The 20,584-nt window shown below is 45.7% G+C and overlaps 1 protein-coding gene across 2 annotated transcripts in view; it reads left to right on the top strand.

The window, feature by feature from the left end:
• The window catches only part of PAQR9 (progestin and adipoQ receptor family member 9), a 55,917-nt gene that overhangs the window by 31,003 nt on the left and 4,330 nt on the right, over nt 1–20,584 (top strand). Inside the window, exon 3 of one of the 2 annotated variants that reach the window (XM_023751462.1) lies at nt 16,435–17,748. In XM_023751462.1, coding sequence (XP_023607230.1) covers nt 16,619–17,748 — 1,130 coding nt within the window. In that variant the 5' untranslated portion in view covers nt 16,435–16,618. Of the gene's footprint in view, nt 1–16,434; nt 18,723–20,584 lie in introns of those variants that run through there. The other variant, XM_023751463.1, reaches the window with a different exon arrangement.

Raw genomic sequence — 20,584 nt, 5'->3', positions numbered from 1 at the left:
CTGCTCTGTGTGTGACACGGGGCAGTGCCCTAACTCCCCTATCGGCCCTACTCTGTGCGTGACAGGGGGGAGTTCCCCAACCTCCTGATGGGCCTTGCTCTGTGCATGAGAGGGGGAGCTCCCCAACCCCCTGATGGGCCCTGCTCTGTGAGTGACAGGGGGCAGCGCCCCAACCCCCTGATGGGCCCTGCTCTGTGAGTGACAGGGGGCAGCGCCCCAACCCCCTGATTGGCCCTGCTCTGTGCATCACAGGGGGTGGCACTGCAACCTCCCCATTGAACCTGCCTTGAGTGTGACAGGGGGCGGTGCCCCAACCCCCCTATCAGCCCTACCCTGAGCGTGACTGAGGGTGGCATCGCAACGTCCCAATCCACCCTGCTCTGTGCATGACAGGGGGCGGCGCCCCAACTCCCCAATCAGCCCTGCTCTGAGCCCGACCAGGGGCTGCACCTAGGGATTGGGCCTGTCCTCTGCCACCCAGGAGCAGGCCTAAGCCAGCAGGTCGTTATCTCCCGAGGGGTCCCAGACTGCGAGAGGGCACAGGCCGGGCTGAGGGACCCCCTCTTCCCCCCCGAGTGCACAAATTTTTGTGCACCGGGCCTCTAGTCTTATATAATAAAAGGCTAATATGCAAATTGTTCCTATGGGCGGGAGTTCAACTGACTGGGAGTTAGACATGTGCTGACCCCCAGGGGGCGGCATGGAACATGGCAGGCATCAGCAATGTGGCACTGGCAGCAGGTGGCAGTGGAGGCTCTGCCAGCCCCGATGGGCCCCAATGAGAGTGGGACCGTGGTGAGATGATGGAGCAGGTGAGTGGGTGGCGCCAGGCCAAGGTGGTTGGGAAGGGATCCCCTGGCCTGTGGTGGTGGCAGGCAGCTGGGGGAAGGGAGGCCCAGGCTGGTAGCCAGCAGCTGCTAGGGACCCTACCTGTGCACGACTTTCGTGCACTGGTCCTCTAGTTAAGATATAAACAATTCTCAATAAAATATTAGCAAATTAAATCTAGCAGTGTGTTAAAAAAATTATAGCAAATTATACGAGGTATAATTAGAAGACCTAAAATATTCAACAACAACAACAAAAAGTATAGTAAAAGAAGTTCAAAAAATGGCTAGGTATCAAAAATTAATAATATCAAAAAATGATAGCTTCCCTACACAGTAACAATAGCCAGTTAGAATTGGAAATGGGGGGGGGGGGACTGTCCTGTTCATACTATAGGTTTTTTTTAAACCAAATTTTTGAAAGAAAAATTATTTTTAGTGTTATCTGTGGATTTGTGAAACACGCTCTTGAAAATGGAAAGTAAACATGGGTGGGCCCTGGGTGCTGTCTAATGATTAATGTGTGCCAGACCACTTTGAGGCGGGGCAGTGGGTGCACTGCTGCCTCATCATCCAAACAAGTTCGCCCCCCAAATTTCAAACAGCCCTTTAGTGTCCCTGAAAATTACTGATTAAATTGCACTCCCCAAGAGAATTTCTGAATTAATTTCCTTTTGTATAGGCTGGTCTTTACATCAGGGCACAGCTGATGTTCACTAAGTCAGCTAAACATTGTGTTGTCACTGTTAACTATTTTAAAACAAACAAAGAACCCCCCCCCCCCCAAAGTTCCCTGGAAAATTAAAAAAATATATACTCCAGATGTAGCATGGATAGAAAGTTTTCTGGAAAAAAGAACTGGGTTGTTTCACTTTTTGGAAGTTTCCTATTTCTAGGAAGGCATTAATCTGTTTATGGGTTTAACAGATGTTTATTGCACACCTGCACTGCACCTGTGCTGGGGAGAGCGCAGTAGCAGCACAACAGGTCAGGCCTGTGTGGAGCTTACAGACTAGTGGGCTGAGGACAGTGCTCCACAGAACTTGTGACAGACTTGCCACTTTCCTTTGGAACAACAAAAAGGAGACCAACGGGTGAATAAGAAATAGCTATCTCCACTTCTAACGGAACAAATATAGTCTTTTAAAATGAAAAGACCTGATAACAGTATACTACAGTCAATTCTAATACCCCCCATAGGAAAGTCTTTTTTCAGTTCAGTTCTGTGTCGGCTCCCCTCTACTGCACGAGGCACGTGGTTTCTAAGCAGAAAGAGCAGCAGCACTTCCTCTCTGCCTTCTCTGGGCTGAGGTCAGCCTTGGGCCAAGGCCAGCATGAGTCAGCTTGTCCAGCCGGGACTCGCCTCCTGCCAGGAGACTGGCCTTGCTAAAAGCTTGATGCATACATGGAATGTGGGTGCCCAAGGTCCAGGCACAGTGTGGGCACATCCATGTGGGCTCTGGGTTGACAGGGTAATAAGGAGAAATATCTTAGTGTGTTATTTTTCCCCCAAAAGAAATTTGTTCATCATAATGGAAACTATCAAACTGTTCATATATTTCTCATAATTCCATTCTGTAAAATTTATTTGGAGAAAATGACCTAAAAGAAAAAATGTCCAAAGATATTATCATAATAGTGTAATTAGCAATTATGATAAATTCTTAGCATCCCAAATACTTCCAGTGGAGAACTGTAATGTAACTTGGATGAAACATTGCAGAGGTGTTAAAAATGAAAAGGGCCCTGGCTGGTTTGCTCAGTGGTTGGAGTGTCAGCCTGCAGACCAAAGGGTCCAAGATTTGATTCCTGGTCAAGGGCATGTACCTCCGTTGCAGGTTCCCCAGCCCCCATAGGAGTGTGGGTGTTATGTGGGAGGCAATCAATTGATATGTCCATGTCTGATGTTTCTCTCTCTCTCTCCCTCTCCTCCTTCCCACTCTCTCTGGGTTTCTGGTTCTGCTCTCTGTCCCTCTTCAGTTTGACTAGTAAAGCTAATTATCTGACTATGGCAACTTTCTCTGAGGCTGACAGTGTGCCTAGAACACTACCATGTCTGTCTTCATGCCTTTCATGTTTTCACATGGGCTTCCTCCCAGCACCTTCAAGTGGAGCTGTCCCCTAACACTTACCCATTCAATTGCACTGAGCTAGCTTATGTCCAGATGCCCTCTCCTTACCAAAGTTCATCCCTTCATAGCTCACTGGCTTTTCATTTTTAAAGATCTCTACTAAAAGATAAATATCCTTGAATGCTACACCATCTTAAGCCAGTATTTTGCAAGATTGTGGCTGGGTTTGCCATTCCTGGAGTAAGCAGGGAAAGGGAGGAGGCATAGGAATAACAGAAACAGCTACCTTTTATTAATACTTAGCCTGTGTCTAGCACTTTTTACACACCAATATTCACAACACCTTGCAAGAGAACATTATGGTTTCCCTTTGTAGATCAGAGAGGTTAAACAACTTGTCCATTATCACATAGCTGGTATGTGACAAAGTCAGACTTTAAGCCCAGGCCTATCTGACTTGAAAGCCAGGGCTCTTTCAACCACCCCACATTGTGTACCCTATGTAGTTTCAGAGAAAACGGCGCTGGGAGTCAGAAACCCAGTTGTGTAGCCTTGTACAGTTTTACTTCTCAGGTTCTGGTTCCTCATCTGTAAAAGGAGGGAACTAGACTTAAAAAGCTGCCCACTAGGAAGAAATAGAAATGGCTAGGAAAATGGCTAAAATTATCCCCCAAAGGCCTTCCTTTCCCATTTCACCCTTGGGACCACTGACAGGACATCGAAGTTGCTCTTGTGGCATGTTATCCATTCACTGGAGAGAAAAGGAGAAAGGGCCAAGGGTGATCACCACAGTCACATTATCCTAGTTGTCACCTGAAGAAACAAGCACAGGACCCCTTACTAGTACACATTTGGAAAAAGAATGCTTTCTGATAGAAAGTTCTGAGCTGGCAATTTTAAGCTCTGTAATATAAACACGTTCACATATGATGTGGGGAACGTCCTGGCGGACTGCTACTGACCATCACTGTGGGTGCAGGACTAGAGCTGAGGAGGTCCTCGCAGACCAGGCTCTGAATTTGCAGAAAGGGCTTGAAGGAGGAAATACATCAGGATATAGTTTTTGCACCCAGGACTAAATAATGTCAATATAAGCTTTGTCATAAAAGAAAACATGCAGAATGCACATGAGAGGGAAGCATTACAATTTCAACAAAACCCCCTGAACAGGTCAGGCTGTAAGGCACAATTGTTCTTTCCCCCACAACTACCACCAGTAGCAACCTTCCTGTATCCTCATACACAGACCTATAACCACCCCTCTTAAAAACACAAGACTACACTTACCTAAGTTTTATTAAGCACACTAGATGAAACCCAATTTCCATCAATCTGGAAGGCATTTAAAATTCAGCTTTAACCCATCAATTACTGTCGCTAAACCCAAATCTTCCTCCACCTCTCATTAACCCATGAACCCTCCAGAGTCTCTGCAGCATGCCCTGGGCTGGCGTGGACCTTTAGCCTGGCTCAGATGGAGGGTTCAGGCCCTTATCATCTGCAGCAGCTGCCAGGTCCAGAGGAGGGCACCTGTCAACAAAGCTGACAGCAAGCAGTGGGGGCTGGGCTGCTCCCTCTATTCTGGCCCAAGGGGTGGCCTTGGGCTCTGCTCTGCACGTGGGGCGGGGCAGGACCCGTGCCTGGGTGCCGAATGGGGCAGGAGCAAGTGCGGGCACACGCTCTCACCCGGGTTGACAGTGAGTGTGCAATGCTCTGAAAGTTCTCGGAACATTCGCCAAACTCCAAGCATTTTTAAACCAGACTGCAGGAGGAAGATCTGGTAAATTCTAAAAGCTCAAACAGTAAGCAAAGAGGGTGTGTACGTTTTTTTCTAGCTCCAAGGCATGTTCTCAGGACTGACTGTGCTTCTCAGGATCTGGTTAAGGTGAAACCATGGGAGACAATCTGGACGTCTCTGTTGAGCTGCACATCCTGGGCCATGGACCTCGGCATGCTAGGCTTTCAACTGCTACATGCTGCTATTAATAGAAGAGATTTGAAGAGTTCTCTGATACAAACTATGCTGTTAGAATTGACCTTTAAAATTTAAAATTCAAATCAAAGCATTGTTAAGTCTTTCCTATCAGAATAGCCCATGTTATATATTGTTTCTTTCCAGAAAAATTACTAGTCCACTGGTGAACATGCCCATTTTCAGAGTCTCTGGGACAGGGGGGCGGCATCTTTTGGGGGCTTTGTTTTGTTGTTAGGATCCCGGGTGATTGGTTCTGAAGTGCAGAAACCACTTCCCCAGTCACTGAGGTCCAGGGCCAGCAGCTTTTGTGTTTTCTATTTTTGGTTCAGCTTCTCTGGGTTGTGGAGGTCAGTTAGCTTCTGCCTGAGCAGGGCCAACACAACTATTCTGAGTTGAGCTTAACTCTGAGCTTAGAAAGCCTTGGGGGTGGCTGTTCTTAAACATCCCACAAATACATATTAAGTGCCTACACTGTGCCAGGCACTCCAATGGGTGCTTTGGATAGAGCAGTGAGCAAAGGCCTAACAGACTGTATATTTCAGTAGGGAAAAAGAATAAATAAATATATATTACACCATGTATTATACAATGTCAGATAGTGAAATATGAAGAAAATAAAGCTGTTATTCTAGAAAAGGTGGGTGGCAGAATTTTCTGAGAGGTGGTGATGTTGAGCAGAGAACTAAATGAAGGGAGAATGTCAGGGCAGAAAGCATTTGAGGCAGAGGGAGTCAGAGAGAAACAGTGCAAGAGTCCAGGGACAGCTGTGACCCCACCAGTGAATCAGGAAAAGGCACCCCTTCTGGGCAGACAGCCCATGCCTGGGCTGATTATGGGCTGCTAATCAGAACTCCCTGCCCACTGAGCCAGGCCATTGTTCAGGTGACAGCCTGCTCACAGCCATGCAGCGTCTTTCCTAGAGGCACATGCTTGGGACTTAGAGGAAGGCTGGTATAGTTGGGGAAAAGAGAAGATAGAATGAGGGAGAGTGATAACTAGCAACCTCCATCTTAAAAGATTAGTGATCCTATCTAATAAAGAGGAAATATGCAAATTAACCGTCACTCTGTGACAAAGATGGCGGTGCGCATTGTGGTCAGGCGGACGCTGGCACCGCCGCCTGGGCAACAAGGTCGATGGTTTGCCCTCTGTATCTGCCTCCCAGGGGCGCCTGCACCAGCAGCTCCTACACACGGTTCCAACCACTGAGGAGCTGTCTGACCCCAGGGCCACCGTCTCTGCCGAGAACCAGGAGGCCACTGCCCTGAGGCCCAGGTGAGAGCACGGCTCTGCCTCCTGCTTTTCACACCCACCAGGACACAGGAGCAGAGCCAGGCCTTCATGGTCTCTCTGTAAGCAGTCTCCTGGGGCAGGTGAGCAGGCTGGAGGTCAGGCCTCGGGCTCCGCGCCTTCAGGCGGGCGGTGAAGAGGCAGCTCGGCTCCTCCTCCTCTCCCCAATCCCCTCCCTTTCTAACCATGAGCCTCACTGGGAACTTAACTTACTTTGTTAAACAAGGGTATTCTGGACAACAATTGTCCGACCTCTGCGAACCCAGCCAAAGAACATGTCTGGGGCCGGGGTGCCCCCCACCCCCCTCCCGCCCAGGGCCGGGCAGTGACTGTGCACAAGCACACACCTTTCTTCCCGCGGAAGATGGATGGCTGCTCAGAGAACTCTGTGGAACAGCAGGGATCTGCTGAGCAGTTCCCGGGCATCCGGTGACGAGTCCACCTGCGAAGAGGTTACTGGAGAAGGGTGTCTCTCTGCCACAAGCACTCCCGGCCAACCACTCTGACACCCCCAATGGCGAGGTTTCCCATGGAAACCACAACGCAGAATGAGACCTGCATTTCCTCACCACTGAGCTCTCTGAGAAACTAAGAAAGAGGCTCCCAAAGCTGTGACTGTGAGCGCTTCACGCAAACTCACACGACCGCCTCCCCAGCCAGCACTCAGCGCCTGCTATCACCCAGGGGTCTTCCATGTTCAGTTCACCCAAACCTATGACAGCTCTCCTCCATCGCTGCGAGCTTAGGGGACCGTGACGGAAGAAGGCACCATGACTGCTCTGGGGACACAACAGTGGGGCGACTCAGGGTGCAGAGAACTGGCCACATTCCAATGTCCGGATCTGGTTACTGCGTGGGATCAAGGCTCCGACTCCCCAGGTGTGCCTTCCCCGTAAGCTACGCACAGCCCCGACGGGCACTGCACTGCTGGGCAGCACGGAGCAGGTGCATGAAACACCCCAGCCCAGGAACGAGCCAGTCTCAGGCAACTGGTCATGAACTGGCCACTGCAGGGATGGCCCAGGTGGCCGTCCCCACACTCAATTGCCTGCCGAGGTCCTGACCTATGGTTTGGTTCAGTCCTCTTCATCCCCAGCCCCCTCTAGAGACCTGAATTTGTATATATATATAATCATCTGAAGAAAGAATGATACAAAAATTTCCAAATTTGGCAAAATATAGTAAAAAATATAAACCCACAGGACATAAAGAAAGCTACATCAAGACACTTAAAAATCACATTGCTCAACACCAATGATGAAAAAAAAAATCTTTTAAGTAGTCAAAAGAAAAGAGACACACTATACACAGGAATAAACATAAGGATTACAAAAGATTTCTCATCAGAAATAGTGTAAGGGAGAAGATAGTAGAGCAACATCACTAAAGTACTCACAAGGGGGGAAAATCCTCTCAATTTATAATTCTAGACTGAGTGAAAATATTTTAAAAAATAGTTAAAATATATTTTTCATATATAAAAGATTGAATTTTTTTTTATCACCAGCAGATTTGTAGTGTAAAAAATGTTAAAAGAAGTCCTGCAAGCAGAAATAAAATTTTGCCAGATAGAAATAACAATCTATGCCAAGAAATGGAAAACACAAAGACAGTAAATGCACAGGAAAAAATATAGTAGAAGTTTCTTATTATTTAAATATATTGAAAGATAATTAACTATTTAAACAAATAATAATGTAATATCAGTTTTATAACATCTGTGAAAGTAAAATACATGACACCAATAGCACAAAGATTTCCCGGGAAAAATGAAATTTTGTTATAGTGAAGTTTCTACACAAGATGTGAAGTGGTATAATATCCACTTGAAGACAAACTGTGACAAGTTAAAATCCTATATAATAAAGAGCTAATATGCAAATAATCATCATGCCCTCATGCCATCACGCCATAACGGCTCAGACACTCAACACTGGGGAGAGAGGAATGGGGACCAGACAGGCTGAGGCCGGGAGAGGGACAAGCCACCCACCCCAGGGTCCTGGGTGCCAGTAGCTGCACCTGTGCCTCTGGCCCAGGAGAGGGACAAGCTGCCCACCCCACAGTCCTGGGTGCCAGCAGCTGGGGCTGCAGCCCAGGAGAGGGACAAGCCGCACACCCTGTGGTTCCGGGTGCCTGCGGCTGCAGCCTGGGCAAAGCCACCCGCCCACGGTCCCCTGCAGCTGCGGCTGGCCTGGGTGAAGCCAGCCCGGGTCCTGGGTACCTGTGGCTGGCCAGAGGGAGGGAAGCCTGGGGCCCTGGGTGCGAGCGAGGCAGAGGCAGTTAGGGGCAACCAGGCCGGTAGGGGAGCAGTTAGGGGCGATCAGGCAGGCAGGCAGAGGTGGTTAGGGATGATCAGGCAGGCAGAGGTGGTTAGGGGCGATCAGGCAGGCAGGCAGAGGCAGTTAGGGGTGATCAGGCAGGCAGAGGTGGTTAGGGGCGATCAGGCAGGCAGGCAGAGGCAGTTAGGGGTGATCAGGCAGGCAGGCAGGCAGGCAGAGGCAGTTAGGGGCGATCAGGCAGGCAGGCATGTGAGCGGTTAGGAGCCAGCAGTCCCAGATTGTGAGAAGGATGTCCGACTGCCCATTTAGGCCCGGTTTAGGACCCCCCGCAGGGGGTCCCTGATTGGAGAGGGTGCAGGCTGGGCTGTGTGAACGCCCCCTCCGTGCATGAATATCATGCACCAGGCCACTAGTTTATAATAAAAACCCTTTTCTTATGTGCTGTAGGAGCTTTAGGAGCAGCCCCTTCTCAGGGCTCCCCTCCATTCCCCATTGGGGCAATGATTTTCTACCATCAACCATGAGGCTGAGGTAAAATTTAAGAACATCAGTCCTAATGACAATACCACTTTAATTTGGAAACTTAAGGCTGGCTATTTCCATGCCTATCTCACACAGAAATTCTCTTCTTCCTCTCTTTCTTATTCCATTTTTAATAATATTTGTACCACACTTATCTTTCCTGAGACAAGATATTCTGTACAGAAAAGTCAAAAGAACCTTGGCATAAGTATAAAATCACTAATATTTTTTAAATTAAAAAAAAGTAAAATAGACTTTCCTCACCCCCTTTCCACCTTTAATGCCTTTCTTTATGACTTTTATTTTCTGCTTTATTTCTGGATTGTTTAAAATGTTTTCTAAATCTATTGCTTTGACAAGCTCACATCTGAGTACTCAACATTATTTTAAAAAGATAATTTGAAAAAACAAAGTTGTTGTGCTATATGGTGTTGACATCTCTAGACCTAGGTTAGTTAGCCTGTCTCCCCTAAGTGGTTATTATAAAGGAGTTGATGACAGTAGAGAGAGGATATGTACATTGCTGAAGGACCTGTTAGAAATGTTATTTGAGGATTTTTGATGCAGTCTGGAGCTGGGCATATGAGATAGAAATGTAGCCCGAAGAGCTGCTTCATTTCCACTCCCCTCTACTCCCCACACAGACCCAACTGAACCAGGTTAATACAATCATGGAGCCTCCAAGATACAGCCATGGCCAGTCACCCAGTTTAACATGGAAAACAAAGTTAAGTTCCATCCTCCGGCATTCAAATCTATTTGTCAATCAAAAGTCAGTGAGCATAAGCATTGTTATGGGGAAAGAGAAATCAGAGAAAGTAAGACACAAGCCAAGGGATAGATAAATAATCCAGGAATGACAGTTCTCTGAGATAAACAAGCATGGTTGACTGGTTATGCTTAGTTTTACGTGGTTTGCTTGCCAGATGATGATTAACACTCACCCCAGCTCTGCCCTCCCTGGGTGGGGAGTCAGAGATGGGGTGAAGGTGTCTAACACATTACTTAAAAAGAAAAACACTGAAAGTTTAATGGTGTTTGAAGTAGCATTGGAATGTTCCTTGTTTCAAAATGGCTATATTAAATAAGTAATCTCAAAGTGCTTATATTCTATCACTGTGTAGAGGGGATAAATGGTGATGGAAAATAAATAAATAAATGCAGTCAAAATAAAATAAAATAACACTCTGGACCCATTACCCTTAAAATTGAAAATGGGATGTTTTGGGGTTGGGGTAAAAAAGGTGATGGGAGTAAGAAGCACAAATTGGTAGTTACAGAATAGTCACAGGGATATAAAGTACAACATAGGGAATTATAGTCAACAATATTATAATAATTATGTATGAGTCCAGGTGGGTACTAGATTTATCGGGGTGAGCATTTAATAAGTTATATAATGTCTAACCACTGGTTGTACACCTAAAACTAATATGATATTATATAACTGTAATTGAAAAGTAAAAAATTATTTTTAAAGAAAGTTTCTATCCCTCAGTGTTGTCATAAGGTGTTTTTTTTAAGTCAATGTATATAATATACCCTTCAATTAGCTTAGTGATTGGCACCTAGACAATTATGCTGATAAATATTTTCAACAGATACTGTAGCTCAAAGAAAAGGAAAATTATTATATTGGAATATAAATGTACAGACACATGAAAAGATGCTCAACATCAGTAATCATCAGGGAAATGCAAATCAAAAGCACAATGAGTTGTCACCTCACACTGTCAGCATGGCTATCATCAAAGAGACAAGAAACAAGTGTTGGCAAGGATGTAGAGAAAAGAATGTGCAGAAAAGGAAACACTTTTCCACTGATGGGGGGAATGTAAATTGGTGCAGCCACTATGGAAAACAATATGGAAGTTTCTCAAGAAAATAAAAATAGCCCAGCAAGCATGGCTCAGTTGTTGAGCTGTTGACTTGTGAACCAGGAGATCACTGTTCGATTCCCAGTCAGGGCCTAGGTTGTAGGCTCAATTCCCAGGGGGGATGGTGGGGGGAAAGGGCTCACAGGAGGCAGCTGATAAATGATTCTCTCATCATTGATGTTTCTATCTCTCTCTCCCTCTCCCTTTCTCTCTGAAATAATTAAAAATATATTTAAAAAAAGAAATTAAAAAATAGAATTACCGTATGATCCAGCAATTCCACTTTGTAGTATTCAACTGAAAAATAATGAAAACACTAATTCAAAAAGATATATGCACACCCATGCTCACTAAAGCATTATTTACAATAGCCAACATATGGGAACAACCAAAGTGTTTCTCAATAAATGAATGGATAAAGATGTGGTACATATATACAACGGAATATTATTCAACCATAAAAAAGAATGAAATGTTGCCATTTGTGACAACATGGATGAACCTTGAGGGAATTATGCTAAATGAAATAAGTCAGACAGAGAAAGACAAATACCACATGATATCAATTATATGTGGAGTTTAAAACAGACAAAACCAAGCTCATAGATACAGAGGACAGACTGGTGGTTGCCAGAAGCAGGGAGTAGGGGGTAGCCGAATTGGTGAAGGAGGTCAAAAAGTATAAACTTCCAATAATAAATAAATCATAGGAATGTAATTATAGCATGGTGACTACAGTTAACAATATTGTATTGAATATTCAAAAATTGACTGGAGAGTTAAATAAATAAAAGTTAAATAAATGGAAACTACCTAAAAGTTCCTACCAAAATCAAGCAATAGCCAATGACAATCTCCTCCCCAAAGGGTAACTCTGGATTAGGATTAATATAGCATGTAAATATGAGGCCTTTGTCGTAAGACAATATAAGCTCCACTCAGGAAACAGGAAGGGCAGAATTGAGAGAAATAACTCCAGAATGGAGACTGCCATTCTAGCTCAGGAAAGCTGTGGGAGAGGCTGAAGGCAGGGGCAGGTCTGGTCAGAGCTTAGGGACTGTTGGCTGACAGATGATGACCCCAAAACACCCTTTACAGCAACCTGAGGGGCAGGAAAGGGGAATCCCATCTTGGATCCATGAGAGGGGATGGAAGCAGATTGGACAAACAAGAGTGATGGACTGTAGGGAGAAGTCAACGAATTTTTGATCACACACCTTTTATCTGCCAGGGTTTTGACGCCCCTCCCCTCCCATGCTCCAATATATTATTTTAAGTTATCTCCATATACTTCATATTGAGTGTGTTATAAAACCTTCACAGAGTATAGAATTTAAAAAGATATCTATTGGAACAGAATTTGTAACATTTTATTCTTCACCTTAATCAGTCTTTGTGTGCACCTCACTTTGGAAAGAACAAATGAACTGTTGGGAGGGAGGGGCGTATGGAGTTGTTACTCCCTGCATAGAATCTCAAAAGGCAAAAACATCTGAACAAGTTTTCCTTAGCTATTCTTCAAAAGAGAACCCTGTAACACTTCAGTAAACAGGCAGCAATATTGCCCACCACTCTCTTTCTAGCTTCCAGCGCTCTACCTGGCTTTTGGATTGCACTTTTCCTCAAAAGTTGCCATAGTTACACCTGATGCCACTGCCAGGAGGTTTTCTACAGTTAGGAAACTCGGACCCTAAAATCTGGTAGTAATCATATCTGATCTGAAACAGTTTGGATGATAACATTATTCAGGTGGTGGCTGTTTTCAATTTGGGGAAAAGGAAAGCACTTTGTTTAGACTATCTTTTGAGAAGAGGGACTGAACCTTATAGAGCTCTCTTTGTATAGAGTTGTGGGTGCAATAGAGCACTGAGTTTTGTTTGTTTGTTTGGTTTTGGCTATAAATGAGACTAGAAAAAATTATTTCCTCCTGAAACAGGTGTATTAACTGTAAATGTTATATAGCATATTTTTAATGCAGGTTTTACATATAGCTCATTGTTCCTATTAGAGAACATCAAATTTGCTGTGGAATTTTTATATATACCTCATGTTATTACTTTAGAGAGAAACACAAATAAACTTATCGTTGGTCTGTAAGAACATCACCAAAGCAAACTATATGGGCAAAAGTATTTGTCCTGTTTGCTCTAGTTCCTATACATGACTGTATTTTGCAGGCAGGGCCCCTCAGCTCCCAAATGTACAGGGCCTCCCCAGAACTACCCAAACCACATTTGGGGTCTTGGTTTAACAAGCCTTCAACTGGGAGAAACTAGCTGGTTTCTGCCTCTAAATGCTGGCACTAGCTTTTCAATGGCACCTGGCTATTCTTCTCTGCCAAGAACTTGGTAGTCAGCCCTAGTTAGCTCAGAGATGCTTTATCTCCCAGCGCACCTTCAGGGAATGGCAGCAAGCCTGCTGCTTCTATCTGTTTAGCCAAGCCCAGGGGAGGTGAGCATGGTTCTCACTGACAAGAGGCAGTTAGTTTACTGGAGTTACAACAAACTACAAAACCCAGCCTGAGGGTTTGGAGAACACATTTTTAAATATCGAAAAACTTAAGAAAAATTAATTCTATAGATTGGTAGCAATTAAGGAAGTCATATTGCTGGAGCTTTCAAAAATAAAGTTAGACCTTAGCCGGTTTGGCTCAGTGGATATAGCGTTGGCTCACAGACTGAAAGGTCCTGAGTTTGATTCCTTGGTTGCAGACTAGGTCCTGAGGAGAATGTGAGAGGCAACTAATTGGTATTTCTCTGTCTCTCCCCATCCCTTCCACTCTCTCCAAAAATCAATGAAAAATCCTCAGGTGAGGATTAAAAATAAATAAATAAATAATAAAGTTAGATCAGTTTTTCTGTTTCCTCAGTTCATTTTTACTTGGATTTGTCAAGGTATAGCAAGGACAGCTGTCTGGGTTGACACCAGAGAGCTTTCATGAACCCTACTTCATGGCATTGGCTGAGTTGTGCCTCATGTGAGGTGGGAGATGGTTGAGAAAAGAGAAAAGCAGAAATCTAGTGTCTTTCTGAAAAACTTATAAGAAGGTTACAACAGATTTTTGACTTTGTAATATATTGAGTGTTTTAAAGAACACCATATTATAGCAGTCTCAGCACTCTTAGTTATAAAGATAAATGTTATTTTATCTAACTAGAGTTTTACACATTAATTTACTGTTAATTTCGTTATTTTACTTGAAGTGAACTTTCTATTATATTTTACCCAATTATGTAAGTGAGCTGATTATGCAACTAACAGATTGGCAAATATGAGAACTATTACAGGATCAACATTTTTTTTACAGGTAACTACTCAGGTTGTTGGTGGAGTAACAAAGAGAATATGAAAAAAATTTTCTGGTCTGCTCTATTCAGGTTTATCGTTCCTAGGCCTGATTTATAAATGCCTGAATCTTAATCCCTTTTACAAATTAGCCTGGTCTTTAGTCCAGCTGTGAAATGAAATTAGGTTTTGCTTTAAAACAACAAAGCTGTAGAAGTGGAAAAATAGAAAATACTAAAAAAAAAATACTAGCTAAGTAACTGCAGCAATATATCATTAATTTAAAATCCATCAATCAGGAATTTATGATAGCTCATAAAAGCATAAGATGCAATGTACCTTTGGTCTAATTGTGTGAGAGTTTGCTAAATGGAAAACATTTTTTCAGAGAGAAGGCTGAAACTTCTAACGAGACTGCTTCTATTATTTTTAGTAATTTTAGATATTTACAATACTGAATGATTTCTTAATTATAAATGATTCTTTCCCACAACTTAAGTCCTCCTGCAGCCATACTAAGTAAATCTTCCTTAACCTACTTATAGGATTTTCTGTCATGATGAAGATAGCCTTTCATTTATAAAATGAAAGCCTTTTCCTAAATCCAACTGCCCTTCCAGTTTTCTTTGAGCAAAGCAGCTTGTTGAATGTTCTGGTTTAAGTACATGAGATCTAGAGACAGCTTGCCTAGGTTCAAATCCCACTTCTACCAATTGGACATGTTATATATGGTTGTGGTGCCTCCATTTCCTTATCTGTAAAAAATGGGAAAAAATAATATATAAAAGATTTAAAAGCTGTGAAGTACTCAGAACAGTGTCTGATCCCTTATAGTTAGCCCTTGTTGCTATGACACTATATTGCAGGTAGACTCAGTCATACCCCAGGACGTCACTAAGATAAACTGTAGTGAAATGGTGAACATTTTAGAGCAGGCAGGTTTTTTAGCTCCCCCTTTACAAGGCCAAAGGCATAATTTCACATGCAGTGCATCACAACCATTTTTCGATTCTTCAGTTTTCCTTTATTTTGGCCTCCAGCCACCCAAGCCCGCCAGGTTCTTCTGGTCAATTATGCATAAGCTTTTTCCAAGCTACCGCCGCCTCCCAGTCTCTACGAATTGTCTCCGTCTCTTTCCAGTTCATGCTAGAATTCATCTGTCCTTGAAGTCCTCCCTCAACTAGCCTTCCACTATGATAAGCCTTAGACTCTGGCACAGCTCTGCCAGTGAAGCCCTTGTTAATAAATTCCGCAGATCATTAGTCTTTCTGATTAGCCTGGTCTTGAGTTCTCGGACTTTGGGCTCCAAACAAGATTCCCAGTTAAAGACACAAGAACACGAGGATGGGTGAGCTGCGGGCCCCGAGGATTGGTGAGAAAGACGAGAGACCAGCTACGGGTTTGAATAAGACAAGGACTAGGGAGAAGGAAGGTTAATGTCGCACCCGAATAAGTCCGCTATACGAAAGGAGATTAACTAAGGATCCGTGCGGTGCAGACAGCGAGAGCCGTGCGCGCTCCCGCGCGCACTCACAAGGTAAAAGAGGGGTAGTCCCAGGTTTCTGACAGTGACATGGCCCTGATCCGGACACGGTCTCCAAGCTCTCCCTGATTTCCAGAGCGTCCCTGTCCCTGCTACCTCGGGACTGTTAGCGCATCTCCCCCACCCGCCATGCTGCGGCGCGGCTGGTGCTATCCCTTCCCCCACTCCACCCCGCCCCCGCCCCCGCCCCCGCCCCCGCGGCCGCAGCTCTCCGCCCCTAGCGAACGCGGCTCCCCAGTGTCCTCTCGATCGCTGGCGTGGCTGTCGGGTTTGGAACCCCAGCGCCGACCCTCGCCCTCGACACCCGAAAGCTGAGTCGCTGGCGCAGCCTTTGCCCCCGCATCAATCATTAACGGGCCAGCTCGCCTGCTGCAGCCCAAGGAGGGGGGATGGTATGGAACTTGAGACAGGGGACAACTCTATCCCCGGAGGCAGCCGCGAAACACTAGCCTGGGAGGCCCCCGCCCTCCCTCGGTGCGCCGGTCCCTCCCTCCCTCCCTCCAGCGTCTCAGCTCCCACATCCCCGCCTCCCGCGCTGGGGACGGCGGCGGCTGCGCCCGCACCACGCGATGCCCAGTCACCGGGGCAGCGCCGCCGCCGCCGCCGCCACCGCCGCAGTCCGCCGCGCCGCTGCTGGGCAGCGTAGGCGGCCGGGAGCCGATAGCAGGGAGCCTGGTGAAGGGGACACCAAGCCACGCGCGCTCCTGCCAGTCGCTGACTGCTTACAAACTGATTATTTTTATTTACTTGCTTATTTTTAGGAACGTCTGCTTAGAGGCTTAGGTCTTCTCTTGAACCTGCAGCGACGCCCCGGGGCGAGCACAAAGGCTCCGACGGCAGCCGGCGGGACTGCGGAGTGCGCGGACGCAGGCGCCAGAGGTCGCCTGTTCGCGAGAGCCCGCGCCAGAGGTCGCCTGCTGGCGCCCTAGCCAAGCCTGGGGCACCATGCTGCGACGCCTGCAGCCGCGGAGCGCGGGCACAAAAGGCCCACGGGCCACGACCGAGGCGGCTTTGGAGGCCGCCTCGCGCCCCCATCCCTCAGCCTCCAGGGACTCTCCGGCCTCCGCCAAGCCGCTGCTGCGCTGGGACGAGGTGCCCGACGACTTCGTGGAGTGCTTCATACTATCGGGCTACCGGCGGCTGCCCTGCACGGTGCAGGAGTGCCTAGCCTCGGTGCTGAAGCCCACCAACGAGACTCTCAACTTCTGGACGCACTTCATCCCCCTTCTGCTGTTCCTGAGCAAGTTCTGCCGCCTGTTCTTTCTGAGCGGCCGGGATGTGCCCTTCCACCACCCCTGGCTGCTGCCGCTGTGGTGCTACGCGTCGGGCGTGCTGCTGACCTTTGCCATGAGCTGCACAGCGCACGTGTTCAGCTGCCTGTCGCTGCGCCTGCGAGCCGCCTTCTTCTACCTGGACTATGCGTCCATCAGCTACTACGGCTTCGGTAGCACGGTGGCCTACTACTACTACCTGCTGCCGGGCCTCAGCTTGTTGGACGCCAGAGTGATGACCCCTTATGTGCAGCAGCGCTTGGGCTGGCATGTGGACTGCACGCGCCTCATCGCCGCCTACCGTGCGCTCGTGCTGCCTGTGGCCTTTGTGCTGGCGGTGGCCTGCACCGTGGCCTGCTGCAAGAGCCGCACAGACTGGTGCTCTTACCCGTTCGCGTTGCGCACCTTCGTCTTCGTCATGCCGCTCAGCATGGCCTGCCCCATCATGCTTGAGAGCTGGCTCTTTGATCTGCGAGGCGAGAACCCCACGCTCTTCGTGCACTTCTACCGCCGCTACTTCTGGCTGGTGGTGGCTGCCTTCTTCAATGTGAGCAAGATCCCGGAGCGCATCCAACCTGGCCTCTTTGACATCATAGGCCACAGTCACCAGCTCTTCCACATCTTCACTTTCCTCAGCATCTATGACCAGGTGTACTACGTCGAGGAGGGCCTGCGCCAATTCCTCAAGGCGCCCCCTGCTGCTCCCACCTTTTCGGGCACCGTGGGCTACATGCTGCTGCTGGTCGTCTGTTTGGGGCTGGTCATCAAGAAGTTCCTGAACAGCTCCGAATTCAGCAGTAAAAAGTGAGCCTCTGCCTTGCAGGAGGCTGCTGGTTTGCACCTGTTTGTACTTTCTGTTTTTACTGTTGTTGGTTTGTTTTCCAGTTTTGTTGTTTCCTTCTTTGCTCAAGGAGGGTGCTGCAGAGCCACAGGGGAAAAGTCCAATATGACGGGGGTGGGGTGGGGGGTGGGGATCCAGTGCACTTGGGGCTTTGGATGAGGGAAGTGGGTCAAGCAGGAGGGGGAGGGCCACTGGTTTTTGCCCATGGACAAAATTCAGGTGGTGTCTGTGACATCCAGGGAGTTTTTGAAGGCAGCGAATAAAATCCCAAATAAAACCCAAAACAGTTATATTTTCCAGTCGTCTTCTGTGCCAGCGGTAATAATACGTAGCCCTTGTGAGGTCAGGTATGCATTTAAGAGGGTAAGTAGACAAAATCCCTGGATACTTCCATTTCAGTCTCAGGAGTGCTTGGATTTGTCAAAAGAATGGAGCTTTGTAGGAAACGGGCACAAAGACATAAGCCCAGGGCTTAACATACTAGAAAATGCATGGAATGTGAACAACACAAGTTAATTATTTCAAAATGTTTCTCAGATGTTATTTAAATAGTAATATATACAATAATTTTCATAAGCCTGTTATATGCACTTAATTTTGTGATGTAGTTATGAATTTCGCAGCCCTTCTGCATTGCATACACTTGAACTGGACATCAGGGCAAGCTGCTTGAGAGTTCTCAACTACTTTCTTAAACAGTGTTTTCTGAAGGCCTGTGTGCCATGATTCAAATGTGAATTATTCTACCGTAGGGACTCTGGTTAGACTACTGGTGAGGAGCTCAGTGGTCTGTGTAGATCCCAGATGCCCATTTACTGGAATGTATTCCACAAAACCTATCCTATTTTTGGTTTGTTTTGCTTTTAATCTGATTCTTTCCTTCTCTACTTATTTAAATTACCACTAGAATAAATGTGCCTTTGAAGCAATGCCCAAATGACTGGTCCTCAAATATAGGGGAGAGCAGTTGGAGTAAACTTTGCTTACTGTACTGCAAATCAGGGTTTAACATTCCACCCAGGAGGGAAGGAAGAGGAAGTTGGTTTCAAGTTTTTGGTAGCACCAGAAGTAGCTTACCAGGACATGCAGAGCATCTGGCTTTTCTACTAGGAGAAGGGGCCAACCCACTAATGTGGCTATAGTTCCTAGTGCAGCCGATGGGGAAGGTGAGAGGACACTGTTCTTGTCTGATGCCATCTATCGTTGCTAAAATATAATACTCAGGAATAAATGAAGCAGTTATAGTGTGACAGGCAGGAGCATATTGCTTAAATTGTAACTGAAATTTTTGAATTAAATAGGATTACCTTTGCCTAGTTAAACACTTAAGTCTCATTTGGATGCAGAATATGGTAATGAATGCCAGTCATCCTAAATCATGGAGAAATGAGTGAACACGCTCCTGAGATCCTTTCTAAAAACCACATTGGCTAGTGTTATTTAAGACATTTTTTATAAAAGCTAACCTGTACTTGAGATGGCATCCCTAGATTACCACTAAGGTAGTTCATTTAAATACCTATCACACTTCTGAGAAATCCTTTTGGTTAGGAGCCAAATAAGTCATTGAATGGAAAGTGTTGACCTCATGGTATAATTTAGATCAGGAACATGAAGTAGATGAACATTCACCTCAGCACTGGTAGGCTGATGCCCCTAAATATATTGCTGTTTTTGTTTGTGCTTTTGATCACTACTATATTTATAAACTGATGAGGCTGGCACAGTTCCCTGGAGGAACCAGTATGCTGGCATGTTACTTTTCACATAGAAGTTAACTTTATATATGTTATATTTAATTTAGAGCTTCTTAATGGGGATTGTGTCTCATCTTTGCAGGTTTGCTAAGGAGATGTCTGTTAAGGTACAGAGGCTGAAAATTTGTGTCTACTACAGATGTCATTCCTCACCTGTAACTTAATTCAGTATATGCATTCAGGGGCAGGATATTTCCACCTGCAAAGTTATTTGCATGTCATTATTTTTTTAAATTATTTTTTAAAATAAATTTTATTGATTTTTTACAGAGAGGAAGGGAGAAGGCTAGAGAGTTAGAAACATCGATGAGAAAGAAACATTGATCAGCTGCCTTCTGCACACCTCCCACTGGGGATGTGCCCGCAACCAAGGTACATGCCCTTGACCGGAATCGAACCTGGGACCCTTCAGTCTGCAGGCCGATGCTCTATTCACCGAGCCAAACCGGTTAGGGCTGCATGTCATTATTGTCTCTTCTAGAGCCTCAAAAGAAGCTAAAGACATAACTTGATGAGTATTTTCTAGCTTCTTTGTGAAATGGAACCTCCATTTTCAGAAGGAACTTTAAAGAGACAGCCTTCTAAAAAGGCTTGAGTTTGAGAACAAAAAATAAATCTGGTATTTGTCATTTAAAATTTTTGTTTGTTGTAGATCTGGGTCTGCAAACAGAATTCTCTTCTTGCCCTGTGTTTTTGTTCTTAAGAAGAAGCCAGTTAAGGATAAAATTACACCCACATCGTTTTCAAATGATTATGATGCCATTTTCCCTTCAAAAGTTTCTTTCCTCCGATTTCCCTTTCCCATCCTATCTTAGTTTTTATATACCACATATACCATTGACAACAGGAAATTCTAGTTGAAAACAGAATTTTTGGTTTCACTTCACTTCATATTTGCAGATAGATACCACGAACACTGCACAAGTTCAGGGATGTTTGTAAAACTATATATGTTATTTGCTAAATTATATCAGATTTCTGTCAAGGTAAATGATGAAATTTTAGAATCAGCAAATATTTACTAAGTCTCCAAATTTGCATG

This window comes from Myotis lucifugus, unplaced genomic scaffold, assembly GCF_000147115.1.
Source record: "Myotis lucifugus unplaced genomic scaffold, Myoluc2.0 scaffold_21, whole genome shotgun sequence".
In the NCBI taxonomy this organism is placed as follows: Eukaryota; Metazoa; Chordata; class Mammalia; order Chiroptera; family Vespertilionidae; genus Myotis; species Myotis lucifugus.
Note: the sequence above shows the minus strand (reverse complement) of the source record. Positions and strands in the feature narration are given on the sequence as shown.